The sequence below is a fragment of the Patagioenas fasciata genome, chromosome 1 (assembly GCF_037038585.1).
Source record: "Patagioenas fasciata isolate bPatFas1 chromosome 1, bPatFas1.hap1, whole genome shotgun sequence".
NCBI classification, from domain to species: Eukaryota; Metazoa; Chordata; class Aves; order Columbiformes; family Columbidae; genus Patagioenas; species Patagioenas fasciata.
In genome coordinates this window covers 137168681-137182663 of record NC_092520.1, presented here as the reverse complement: position 1 = coordinate 137182663, position 13983 = coordinate 137168681, and the positions used below count along the sequence as shown (strand labels likewise).

The following is a 13983-nucleotide window of genomic DNA, read 5'->3' as shown; positions in this document are numbered from 1 at the left end:
TGAATGACTCCAGGGTAGGAGCATGTAGGATTGAGTCCTGGATCAACACTTGAGCTAGAGTAGAATTGTAAGCATTGCAAAGAGTTACTATAGGTATTTCATTACTGAACTATTTATTCATTTTCTAAATCTATTTCAGAATAGAGCAAGTTTCATATGAAGAAAATACTCTACTTGCTGGCTGCAACAGGGATTGTGATTGTCCGTTGAAAATATGGGACCCTGTTTGCGGCAACAATGGAATCACTTATGTATCGCCTTGTCTTGCTGGGTGTAAAGCCTCAAGAGGAACTGGAAAAAGTATGGTAATGCATACATTTTACTGTGCCATAACTGTGAAATATGGTAGGTGAGAAATATCCATATCGATATAGGGTGGGAAACATCCATACGTATAAGGTGATAAAGAGAGTTGGACAAATTCATTGAATGGCAACATAAATTCCAAACTAAATATGAAAATTAGTTTAAGTTTAAATTAAACAGTATAATGAAGAAGCCTCCTTTTCTTCTAATTAGCAAAGGAATCTTAAAAGCTCAAAACAGAGTGAGAAATTCTTCTCAAGGTGTTGCCACTTGGTAATCTGAGTACACAACAACATTTCAGCCAAAATGAAATTCTATAGCATGGACTTAATGATCTCTTTTGACCTATAGATTTAAACAAGTAACAAGGTATTGTAGAACTTTTATAATCTTAATTAATAATACATTTTTCATTAAAAATGATAAGTTCTAATTAGACTGAAAAATCATTAAAAATAATCAATTAAATAAAACCTCAAATTATACAGATTTGAGAAAGCCCCTGTACTTCACAAACACTTTAGAGAAATATTAGATTATAGTAAGAGCCAGACACTAATGCCCTTGTTCACCTTGACTGACATTTGAAAGCCCTTCTTCTGGCAATAGGCTCAATGATTTTATTAGAAGCATGTGTTTGAGTGAGAAAATTGCAACCCAGCCTCAACCAAACATCTCTGGTTTCTTCTCTTCTGGCATATGGAAGACCACACGCTAGATTATGAAAAGGTGGGTCAGGCCTATTGGCACTGAAAAGACCACATAACCAGAATGAGCCAGGAAATATGAGGGCTCTCTTAATCACAGCTTCTGCAAGGATGCAGAAGCACAGTCCCAGCTGCATAACAGAATCACACCTCCCTCCTGCTAACTCCATGTGTCACATACAGGCAATGGTTGGATCTGTGCCTGGCAGACTGGGAGAGGGTCCGCAGTGGAGTGCTGCATGTGTGTAACATGCTCAAGTGCAGGACAGAGTGAGCTAGGTGCCAACTGTGCGAGTTTCACACTCGGTCTGTGAGTTTTGACAAGTCTGTGTGATTAAAATACTCTTTTGACAGGTATTTGAAAACTGCACCTGTGTTGCAGCCTCAGGGTTTTCATCTCAAAATATCTCTGCAGTTCTGGGCCAGTGTGATGGAGGAGAACACTGTGACAAGATGCTTCATTATTTTTTAGCATTGTCATTAGTCTGCAGCTTCATTTATTCTTTAGCAGCCATGCCTGGGTACATGGTCTTAATAAGGTATGGTAAAATACCCTTAAGAAATCTACTGAACTTTTTATTCTGAAGTCAAACATCCACAGGAATTGAAAGTGTGTTAGTTTGTGTATCGAGGGAGGAAGAATAGAAAGATCTTATGTTATTTCTGTGCTATGTTAAGATTTAGTGTTGTGCCAGCTTCACAACCTGTTGTTACTTCCGGCTATCAACTGTACTCTGAATTAGAGTAGGACTGCTGAGTCAGTGCACTGAGATATTGAGATGTGTGTGATACCCATGTGTTTATTGATTGCATCAACATGATGTTGATTAAGGCACAACTGTCATGCACTTTTTGCTGGCCCAAGTCCAAGTGAAAGATACTGGGACAAGAGCTTTTTCTTTTGTGATTTGGCAATCTTAGTTAAGGAACTCCAGTAAACTTCACCTAATGAGGATCATCAGCTCTTTCAACCAACGCTCTAATTAGAATGATTTGGGCCTATTGTGATTAAAAGTTAAAAAAAAAAAAAGGTAAACATTTTGTATTAATGTCACCTCTACTAATTGATGTACAATGTAATTATCATACAGGTCTCTAAAGCCTGAAGAAAAGTCATTTGGAGTGGGTATCCATGGACTAGCTTCAAGAGTATTTGGTAAGAAAAGCTCTAACACACTTCAGAAGCACAGTTAGGTCCGATCTAGGGTTAGATAAGGATCACATCAAGGCTCTGGGTGTGGCACAGGAGTGCAATTCCATGGAGTGCCTTTGATCAGGAAGAATTTGGTGGTTTTTTACAGATCTAGGCAGCATGACAAATTAGAATGGCTTTCAGTTTGCATTTTTTTATACTAGGTAATAGGGTGCCTATATCTGCTGTTTGTCTGAACGGCATTTTGCATTCCTTCACTCCTGTTACATGTTTATTGAACACAACACTCATTCTCACTGACGAAACATTGAATTTTGAATAGGAATCACAGTCCATCTTGTAGCATGTATATATCACTAAACAGGCAACAGGAAAGAAAATCCTTGTTGAGGGTAAGTGGATAAGGAAGAAGAGACAACATAAGAAATACAGAGAACCTGGTTCATGCTGCAAGAGGACAGGACAGATGGAGTAGGTGAGAAACAGCATAGGTTCTATAGTGTATCTGCTAATTAGAAAAAGTACACTATTCACAAAAATGTTGCTAATATCATTTTTAGCTGGAATTCCATCTCCCATTTATTTTGGAGCTTTGATAGATACCACTTGCTTGAAGTGGGGTACCATGACTTGTGGTGGAGAAGGAGCATGTAGGATGTATGACATTGTCACATACAGGTATATTTTCTACTTTATTTTCATTTCTCCTTCCTACTGTTTTATTACAAGCATAGAGACATAATTGTATGCTCTTTATCTTTTCCTAGTAGACAAATTGCTCCTGTGTTAGAGATTTGACACAACACTTTGGCATTGGCCTTATTTATCACATGCAATGTTTGCCACAGATGTTGGAACATCCTTTGAACAGAAATGTTTGGTGCCATTCACTAGTGGCCTTTCATGAGAACAGACCTTAAAACACTGAATTCTGATTAAAAAAAAAATCAAAGCAGTAAGCCCTTGTTGGAAAAATGTCAGATGTTTAATGTCTGACTATGCAATGTATTTGAACAGAAAATGGCTGAAATAGTACTTGAATTCAAATATAGGAGAAATTTATAGAGAAGATATGGTTACCTAAGTTGGAAATTGGCCTGGCATACTGTGCTTCATGCTTTTGTAGTCCTTCAAGGAGCACTGTGGCAATTTTCAACAAAAGTCTTGTTGAACTAATGGTCTTAGGCTGATATCTTTTAATACTGTGTTGAGGTTGGTTTGGAAGAAGAACCCTAGCTCATTAATGCCCAGAAGTTTTACTCAGGTGGTCTGAGCTGCCCTTTTCAGGGCTGTCTCCTCCCCCTGACAAGAAAGCCACAAGGTTACCAGGTGGCTACCTTCGCTGGCTAAATTAGTTGCCTGAACTTGAGTGATATAAATAGGCATTTCACTGAACCTGACATATTCTCCATTCTCATGTTGATTTCTCTTCTGTGAGATCCAAAAGGATCAGGGCACAACCTTTAGAGCAGGTGGGCAACTGTTGCAAAACAACGTATGCTGAATAGTTTTGATATTTTTTCATGAATTATAAATTTATTGATGCTCATCCTTTATTTCAGGTGGCTCTATCTTGGCCTGCCAGCAGTATTACGTGGAGTGTCTTATATCCCAAGTGCACTAGTTCTCCTAATTTTAAAGAAGAAACTTAAATCTGTAAAAGAAGTCTTATTGAATGCACCAGTAGAAATGCAGAATAAAGTACAAGAAGCATTGAAATAGCGTTTCAAAGCAGGACATATTGTGAAAAATCCTTGCAGTGTAAATTTTGGATATATCCTTGTGAAAGATTTCATACTTTAAGTAGTGAACACTTGGACAGAGATTAATAGAATTACACCTAGTTGTACCCTAATTATATTATATAAGTATCAGTTCATAAACAGAGGTTATAGGAAAAATACGTTCGGTGTAAAAGAACAAGGAGTAGACATATGAAAATTTATAACATGATGGGTTTGAGTTGTCTGAGCAAAGGTCTATGAAGTAGAAACATATGTTTTCAGTCCTGGTTTCACTGGAGGTAGGGAGAGTTTTGCAACCGACTCCAGTGATGACAGATTTCATGTTGGAATTCTCCAATGGCTTCCACCATAGCATCTCTCATTGACTGTAGACAGGATTTGTAACTTCTTTGGGCCTGACTTTTCCATAAGTTTATTTAATTATACTATTAGTCCTTTTAGGCAGGGGCTGTTTGTTATTTTGCACAGATCAGGGGCGTCAAACTCATTTTCATCGAGGGCCACATCAGCCTCGTGGTTGCCTTCAAAGAGCTGAATGTAATTTTAGGACTGTATAAATGTAACTACTCGTCCATGCTTTTTGAAGGCAACCACGAGGCTGACGTGGCCCCGGGTGAAAATGAGTTGGACACCCCTGGTGTAGGTGGTCAATATATTGGCAGCCTGGTTTATGACATAGCCTGGGTGCTGTGGTAACAATAATAAATTAAAAAAAAAAAAAAAAAAGGAAGAAAGAAAAAAAAGAGCAATATTATGGAAATGTTTTAAGGTGTAAGTAGAGCGTGGACAAGGAAAAGTATCAGGATTTGTTACTTCAGTTGCATTCACTCCAGAATTCACTCAAGAGGGGAATAACTCATACATTGAGCATGATAGAATTATACTTGTGGGCATTTTGCCCATCATATTGCTGTCTGCTAAATTGTATACCTTCTCATGTCTTGTCAAATTATTTTTGAATGGTACATAACCGTAATCATCCATGTGCTCTTCCTGATCTTTGTCCAGTTTTTATTTCTCTCAGATGTGATGCTACAATGAATGTAGTATCCATTTGGGGTTTGCTGACAGTGAGCTGTTGCCCTAGGATGGCTTAAGTATCTCAGGAAAAGACTCTGAATGCCTCAGGGAAAAAACAGAAACAAAAACATGCAGAAACCCCTGATGATAAGGGTATATGTCACACTAGGTGTATCTTTGATTGAATATAGTGCATCCATGTTTAGCTTCTAGACTGGAACGGCCTTGTATTTAGGTCTGTCTGCAGGTGATCATGCAATAACTTCTCAAGCCCTTTAATTACGACTGTTGGAAATTATAAAAAAAAAAGCCCTCCTGATTATTACTCGCTTCTGCATAAGGAATGAGGGGGGTCCTGGAACTATATCATAGACCAATGCTCCAGCACTTACAAATGTTTCCTACCCATTTAATCTGTATGATGCAGACCTACTCCTGTTTTATCCGTCTGAGACCTTCTGCAGCTATGGCAAAAAGAGAAGGATATTTCCCTAAAGTAGTTAAATTAGTTAAGTTATATTCTGTTTTACTTTAAGGTGTCTTAGTAATACCGTATGTGTATATGCTTGGAGTTGCTTCCTGCCACCACGAAATCAATGACAAAAGATCCATTTCTTCCCACATAGTAGGAACTCAGCTCCAGAATTTAAAGTTTCTTCAAATACAGGAGATCCTCACAATTAGTTCTTTTGAAAAGATATGTCACAGCCCCTTCCTCCCTTTGCACTGGATGATAGAGCTGAACAGGTATAAAGTGAGGAAGGGGAATAAAAGAATAAGCAAACATGATGCAGTTTGCGTCAGAGCAGAGCAGAGAGTGCAGTTCTCTGTGAAGTGACAGGTTTTCCAGAAGTTTTGTGAACATTTGAAGCAAAGCTGATTTTCAGCATTGTTCTTGCTACCATGGGGCACTTACTGAAAGCCATCATTCTTCCTTGCAGGTATTATATTCTTCCAAAGCTAGAGTTAAAATCTTTTGCAGGCATTTAGTCACAGTTCGATGCCAAGGTAACCTGGGAAATGTGACAAGTTACAGTGCACTGAAGTTTCACAGCTGTAGGAAACAAAAGGGCTTTGTTAGGTAGGCAAATCTGTGCTGTTTAAATGGACCACTGCCAAAGAGTCAGGTCTAGTTAACTTACTGTGTTTTGAAATGGAAGGAAGCAGATAGGAAAGATTCCGAGCTTAAATTTAGCATTTTAGTAGATACTTTAACTTTCTTTTTAATTGTTCCAGTTCATCTGCTTGAGAATGTAGCAACGAAACAGACCACCTTCACCAGACACTTTTAAAGTCATTAGCCTGCTACTCAGTCTGTTTATCAACGTAGTGCTAGCTGGGTGATGAAATGGTAGAGAGGCTCCTTGGCATAAGCCTATGGTGGGAACATTGCTTCTCCAGAGCAAAACCAGGAAATGGAGAGTGCAGGTCATTCCAAAGTAATTGTCATAAAAGCTTTATGGTATGCCATGTCTGGTACAACAGACATTCCTGGGATTAAGTTGGGAGATTAGAATAATACTCTTGGAGGTATTCCTTCAAATGTAAAGCCAAACTTTAGACTTGATCCTTCCAAGTTTTGAGTATGCTGACCTTGATTCAGCAAAGCATTTAAGCATGTACTTAACTTAAAAATGTGTGGTCTTAATGATGTTCATTGTTTGCGTAGATGACGTGAGACATTTAAAGACTAAGCCCCAAACTGACACTGTTGTCACACTCACTTGAACAGAAGCTACTTGCTGTGGGTTACAGTAGGTACTCAGATGATATTCATTGTGCTTGAAAATCCGGGCTGATCCTGATCTGATGTTTCAAGCACTGAGACTTGCAAGAGCATTGTGGGTAGCACAAGCCACAAATCAAATAATGCCAATAGAGGTAACAGTAGGTGTAAAGTTTTTTATCAAGCAGTAGCATATGAGTATTCGAGTAGATTAAGTCCAATATAAAATTAATTAAAAGTTTATTTTCTGAGTGTCTGAGAGCCAAGCATATGGTTATCATAGTAAAATCAACCACGTTTCTTTGTCAATGAAGTTTCAATTTAGTAAAGGGTGCGTATGAGTTGAATTTTGATCCTTAAGCCTATCAAGGGGGAAGCTAGATGCTGGTGCCTGAATGCAGATGGTGCCAGACACTGAGATAAAAACACTTGATGTTTTACTGGCAATGTGACCAGTGCAACCATCCTGAAGATATTTTAAAGGTAATGGTACACAAACTGTGCACACGTCTTCATTTGGCATTTTGTACACAGTGCCTTTTGTAATGATCCCTGATGCTCTGTTGTTTTTTTTTGACCATGATCAGGTCTTGAGCCATTATTTTCAAAGAAATAACAATAAAGCCTTCAGTATCTCATGGCAATGCTTTTTAAGAAGCACATCTGTGTGGTGATTGTATGTAAGGGTTTGTTTGTTTGTTTGTTTTTACTATTTACATTATTTTTCCTGTATCAACTTTTAATTTCATCATCTACTTTCTTCCAAGTCTGTTGATATTTTACAAGTAATTATTAGCAGTTTTATGTAAATCCTAAGAAATTCTGGGTCTTGTATAAACTTCATTGTCTACCTATTGCTTCTAAGGATTGAAACCTATTATTGATGCACAATTAAAAACTTCTTATTATGCATATTGTTCAAGTTATGATTTTTTTTTTTTTTTTACAGGAAATTACTCATTTGGGAGGAAAAAATGTTGCCTGGCAAGTTGATTTTAATCAGTGGGTATAAGGGAAGGTGTGTTGACCAAAGCCGCATCATTACACAAGGATTTGGCTGAGGGTGTAACTGTCTGATTTATGATAAGGATGCTGGCTTTTTGTTTGTGATACAAACATACTATGTTAATGTGTATAGCTCTGAACACATGAGCATTACAGTTTTGAACAAGTATTATGGGCAGTTCATTTTCTTTTTCAGCCTTTTCAATTACAGTGAATAGAAGGCTGATTCTGTATCTGTATTCTGTCTCAAGTTGAGTTTTTGCAGGTAATTCCTCCCTACAGGCTCTTCTCATCCAAGCAAGCCTCAGTGTACCAGGAGCTAATACAGCCTGTGGATATGGAGAGAGGAACACCATGAGCATACCTGGGATGGGATTTGGTATGCAAAAAAGCCAAATTGCTTTATGTAAGTTTGGTCATGCGATAAAAACTGGATATATCCAGCAACAAGTTCTTGGCTACTGCTGCTATTTTTTTTACAGAATTGTTGTTAATCTTTTCCTTTCTTAGTAAGGCATAAAGTGTTCCCAGTTATGCTGGTTGGGATTTTGAACTTTCATTGTTTAGGACTTTCTCTGAGAATGTGGAAAATGACCAGGTAATTGCCACTCTCTTGCTTTGTTCGGGGAGTCAAGGGCATAGATTTCTTAAATCACAGGACGAAAAATAGTAGATCCCTTTAGAAGGTGAAATCTTAAGTGTCACAATACCCAGCTCACCTTCAAGAGGAGCCCATTGGGTAGCTCCATGCCAGAAGCAAGATGTGTACCTGTTTCTTTCCAAGAGAGGTACTTAGGGAGTGCAAATGTGGTTAGTTCAGGGCAGACATGCACACAACTGTAGGTGGCAGCTTGCTGGATCCTCATAGCTTGGGCAGTGTTTGAGGAAGGTCCCCACTTGGGAGGGCAGAAAGCCAATTACAGGTGGATAAATGGTGATGTAAATGAAAAAGTTCATTACAAAGATGTGGCTTCTATAAAAGGCCTTGAACCCCTGTGCTTGTGTAAAAGCTCCCTAGCTTATAATGTTATTATTTTAATGGTTCCAAAACAGGCTTTGAAAAAAATCAAACTTCTCATTTGAGGTTAATGAAACACAAAGTTGTCCAGTTCATGCTGTACCTTTGCTGTTACTATTGTTTCAAGGCAGCTCTCTGGAAGGCCAGAGTGCAAACAACTGCAGCTGTCTGGCACATGGTGATTTTTCTTTCTTTTGTAGGTAGCAAACTAATCTCAAGAAAGCTTCTGTGTATAAAGGCTCAAGTTTCTGCAGAAATATTCCAAGAGAGCATGATCCCTGCTTTTTTGCCCTTTTTTTTCTTTCCCTATTCTGTACTTTTCTACCTCATACTTCATTATAACACTGAATGTTCCTCCTGGTGAATCTGAATAATAGGATAGCAGCATTTTCAATGTTGCTGCTGATGCAGCTTTGTGACTTACTTTCTCCTGTGACCAGAAGCTTGCAGGATTATTCCTATAAAAGGTATATGTATATATATACATAAACGTACACACAGACACATAGACAACTTGTATTGTTTATGCTCTCAGTTATTTTTCAGGAATTACAATTTAACAGAGTTTAGCGAGGGAGTTCTCTTTTCATTTTACTTATTTATATGTAGGAGTCTGAAATGTTGTCTTGGGTGCTAGAGAAGTTATTTCTAAGTTCAAATAAACCAAACACAAAACTACTCATTGTTTCCAACTTTCTCTGTTAATTTATCGTGCTTTGTTTTCAGGTCAGACAAAGCCTGAGCAATAGAGGTTGGATGTAGCTGAACTTTCCTCACAATCAGAGATCTTTAGGTCCAGTTTAGTTTTTTCTTGTATTAGCAAAGGCAGTGGTATGTAGAGATGAGCTTAGATTTCTCCACATCTTATTTCTGTATGAACGTTGTGAACTTGCTACCACACACCTCCATGGCAGCACACAGTGATATTGTTAATAAAGAATTATGACTTCAGTAAATGTCTGGAGAGATGAAGAGTGTGGTAGGTGTGGGAAGCCTGTTTTACTTCAGTACTATGGGCTGATAAATCCCCCAAAAAATCCATATCACAAAGGAACCCTTCTGCCCTACATTTAAGTGGCTTTAATACTACGGGTGAGCTATTGCAATCATTCAGTGTAGCTGGTATAATTGATAACTTTTTTCACTCACGCTTTTCTGATATGTGTGTTTTCACAGAACTGGGTTGCAGTTCAATCAGTCTTCCAGATGTGGAGATGACTAATACGGAATTAGTCTGTGAAATTCAGAGGCCAGAATGCCCAAAAATGACAGCTGAGCCATCAGTGCTCCTTTGCATATTTATTATCACAAACTCACTAAGCAATATCTTCTTTAAATAAAGTGACAGGAAGTTTAGTCTGGATATGCCTTTAGTTTGAGAAACAAAACAGGCAGGAGAAGAGGCACCAGGAGGGTCTGTTCATGAAAAGGGATAAAGACAACTCCAGGATATGCAGTGCCCCTCACTCAGCATTTATGCAGTACAGGATGACAGGCAGAAGATAGGAATTGCTGTGGGGATCAGACTGTAGGCAGTCAGGCATTAGCCAGGGATTAATACCTGTGCAGAACATTTAGCAAGTGCAATGTATGCCGGAATAATCCCATAATCCAGACAACTCTATGGAAGGAAACATGCATCAGCCTAGAGGATTGTGCAAGTTATAATAATGTGCTTGGCAACCTTATTCTTTTTTGCTTTTGACTTTGTAACCAGGTACACACCTCTGTTCCTCACTAGAGGCTTTGCCAGATGCCAGCATGTCCTACAGTGAGATGGGTTGGCCTTGGTCCCCTCAGATTGCAGCACCAGCGGGATCCTTGCATAGCTCCAGTGCAACCTGGGCTTTGCTTAAGACAAAAACCCTAGTTCCCAAAGGTTTTGGCTTGGCAGGTATCTCTGTGTCATAAAAAAGTATGACTTGTGGTAACTAGAAAGGGAGGGCAATAAGCAGAGGGTGCTGTGGCTGACATCTGCACTGTGGCAGGGGGAAGAGCATCCGGTGCATCTGGCTTGGGTGTAAACAGTTGCACTGCAAGCTGCAAATGGGAACCCGTGGGATATCAAAGAGGGTTTAAACTACTGTTTGTTTAAACTTGTTCATGCTGGAGAACACAGGCAGTTATGGTGATTGAGCAGATGGGAATGATTTAGTGACCTAGACCTCTAATTCTAATCCCAACTGAGTTGGTTTAGCTCTTCTGAGTTTATAAATGCACTATGGTAAATGAATTACATTCTCTAATGCCAATAAAATATTATTTCTTGGCACATATTAATGTTTATCAAGTCTAATTTTAAAATATACATATTCCATTACTACTTTGGAGATTTTATTGTACTCAGTTAATTTTACTGTCTTGGAATTTTTCCCAATATATCCCAGATGCCCTGTTGCATTAATTTGTTCTTTTAATATAGAGTTTCTAAACCAATTTCATATTCATTTTTTCTCATTGATGTTTTTACATTCTTCAGGTACTTATTTTTGTTAAGCTCCCTAAAGTAAGCCTGTATCTTCCTTATATACTGAGCACCTTATAGTTTGTCCAAAGAATGCATAAAATTCATGTGATGCTCATCTAACAAACATCCTTTTGTTCTGAAAACTGGTTCTTGACTGGCACACTGCTTTTTTTTTGCCTTGAAAGAAGTCTTCCAGTATTGATTTAACCAAGATCTTTCTACATTTTGATATTAGACTGTGTGCATTTTTTGCCTTTGAGATTTTTCTAGAATTTGTGCCATCTACAAAATAGAAAGAAGAGATCCTTTTTTTTTTTTAAACTCTGTTGTCATTGGCACTGGGAAACTGAATGCCAGAAAGTAGTTTCAGGGACTTTTGTTTTTCCTTTTCAGCACCTCCAAAGCCAACAAGAATATAACAACAACAACAAAAAAGTATAGGTCACCATGCCACTGCCTGGAGTGGAGCACCAAACTAGTGAGTATACTGCCTTTTACGGTTATATCACTGATGTTCCCTATGACTGGTCTTACAGATTATAGAGGAAGATACCTTTACTTTCCTTAGCAGAGGAAAAATAATCCCACTGGATGTTTGCTGGAGATTATGCTGTACAGTCATTTTAGTGATAGTTCACAATATGCTTACTTTAGATACTCCTCATGTAAAAACCCAGCTCCCTTAAAACCAATTACTGCAACTAGTACTTTAAAAGTACTTAATGCATAATGTCATTAAACAGCAAAACTCTACATAAAATATGGTTTCCAAAAGTAGCTGTGAGAAAAACAGCCTTCCTTGGAACTGCAAGTGAGAAATACTGATCCAGGGAAAAAATACGAAATGTTTTCCTAGAAGCTTCCCACATCTATCACATTTTAAATGAAAGTAGAAAGTCTGAAAGTTTATTTTAATTACTTTTAAAACATCATTTAGTAGGACACACCTGCCCCTCCCAGGTTGCATAAGTAATTATAGTCTTTTATATGAAAGTGCTTTAAGGTTTCTTCATATTAAAAAATGTGGAGGCAAGTTTATAACAATGTAATGTACAAACAAATCAGTATTGAGATGTTCCTCCTACATTTTACACCAAAGAGAGAGTGAAAAGTATTTGAGAATAACTTTACAATACCACAAGTTATTAGTGTACTTTGAATGTGAGAATTAGCTGGAATTTATATACCAACCACATTGTAAGACGAAAGTGGTGCAGGTACACCATAGTGCTCCGAGGAGTTCTCATGCCTTTGGTCAAATTTGCTGGAACCCAGGGGATTTGCACTAGTTTTGCCAGCAGAGAAATTCTACTGTGCTTTGAGGTTACCACCCACAGGGAGATGGGATTGAAAAGGCACTCCGTGTGCAGGCTTGTTACTGGAATTGCCCAGAATTAACTATTTACAAGTGCAGGGTCTCTCTCCTAAGCTCCTTGAATTCACTGTCCCTCTGCCTATGAAGGCAGAACCACACTCCCCAGTCTGCTCCCCGGTGTGTGGAGCCTCATTCCTCCTCGCCCTCGGGCTCAGGTGCATTTTACACTCCCACAGAGGTGGCACAGGCAGCGGGCAGCTCCCACCTGGAGCTGGAGCTTAGAGAGGACAGCAGAGATCATGGCCTGAGAAACACGTTGGAACTGGCATACTTGAAGATGACTTATTTTGGGTTGTATTCCACCATAGAATTACTTCTTTACTTTCTTTTAAAGCAAACTTTTTGCTGCACAAAGGCTGTGACCTTTAGGAGCCAAATTTCACCGTCAGTTTCTTAGGTTCATTTTTAATACAACTTCCACACAAAATACTTTTAAAAAGTGATTTCCAATGGCCTGTATTGAATGTGGGCACCCTCTTCTGAAGGTTGTCAGTGACATTTAGACTTCTACATTGCAGCTTTGAAAACATTCCCAGTATGCTTGTTTGGGCTATCCCAAACATCTCGTCTTGTTTTGTTTTTAAGTGTAGAGTGTAGCTAGACAATGATTCCTTTATTCAGGTTAAAATATTGATCCAGCATGTACTGGAGATTCAGCCACTGACAAAAAACTGCTTTTTTGACATACCTTTTTCTTTTTCAGAAGACTAATTAATTCAAGCACACATTATATCTAAGTTCAAAGGCACATACAGCCCATCTTAGCAAGAAATTATATGACTTGAAATAATTTTTTAATATCTCTTCCTCCAAGGTTAATAGTATTGATTCCCATATGAGCACACAATTTGAAGAGATCAGTAACACTCCTCCTCTACTACTTCTATTATTCGAGGTTTTACATGTGAGTACTCAGTGCGGCCTCATCCTTGGGAAGAAAATTCCCTTACTGCAGAGTTAGATTGCACCAGTTTTGCAGGAGACCTGTGAACAGTTGCCAAATCAAGTTCTACAAGAGAAAATTCTCATAGAAGAACACTCTGAAATGATTGTACCAGTTGTATCAGTTGTATCTTTTATCAGTTATCTCTGGGACCTAAGGAGGCTGGAATTACTAAAATAAGATCACATGGCAGCTTAGCATAGGAACCCCAGATTCTCTGTGCACATTTCCAAAGATGAAAATCAGTGTCAAGAAAAAGGCTGAACACCTTATGTACAAATCATGCTTCTAAAAGCATTTGAGGCGGAGGATTAACATTTTTTTTTCCCCTCTTCTTTCGCATGTTGTCCTTCCACACTTCAGCAATCTATCAAAATTCGTGTTCCTTCTCAACTCCACTACCACTTACTCCTGAGGAAACCCACAATGTGACTTGCAGACTGACTCCCCGAGCTTTGGCCTTGCAGCCACATCAGCCCCGACACGGCATTGCCATGTGATCTTTTGGTTGCTGGCTT

General features: G+C 38.6%; 2 protein-coding genes across 6 annotated transcripts in view; both read left to right on the top strand.

Annotated features, from left to right (window-relative positions):
• The window catches only part of LOC136102954 (solute carrier organic anion transporter family member 1A2-like), a 71170-nt gene extending 63601 nt beyond the window's left edge, over positions 1–7569 (top strand). For all 4 annotated transcript variants that reach the window (XM_071815650.1, XM_071815654.1, XM_071815647.1 and 1 more), the window contains exons 11-15: positions 140–305; positions 1368–1552; positions 2105–2169; positions 2727–2844; positions 3729–7569. In XM_071815650.1, coding sequence (XP_071671751.1) covers positions 140–305; positions 1368–1552; positions 2105–2169; positions 2727–2844; positions 3729–3888 — 694 coding nt within the window. In that variant the 3' untranslated portion in view covers positions 3889–7569. The remainder of the gene's footprint in view (positions 1–139; positions 306–1367; positions 1553–2104; positions 2170–2726; positions 2845–3728) is intronic.
• LOC136106797 (solute carrier organic anion transporter family member 1C1-like) overlaps positions 7052–13983 on the top strand; it is a 32670-nt gene continuing 25738 nt past the window's right edge. The window contains exons 1-4 of one of the 2 annotated variants that reach the window (XM_065847426.2): positions 7052–7140; positions 7607–7675; positions 7914–8068; positions 11541–11625. In XM_065847426.2, the coding sequence (XP_065703498.1) occupies positions 11595–11625 (31 nt within the window). In that variant the 5' untranslated portion in view covers positions 7052–7140; positions 7607–7675; positions 7914–8068; positions 11541–11594. Of the gene's footprint in view, positions 7141–7606; positions 8069–11540; positions 11626–13983 lie in introns of both variants that reach the window. The other variant, XM_071815639.1, reaches the window with a different exon arrangement.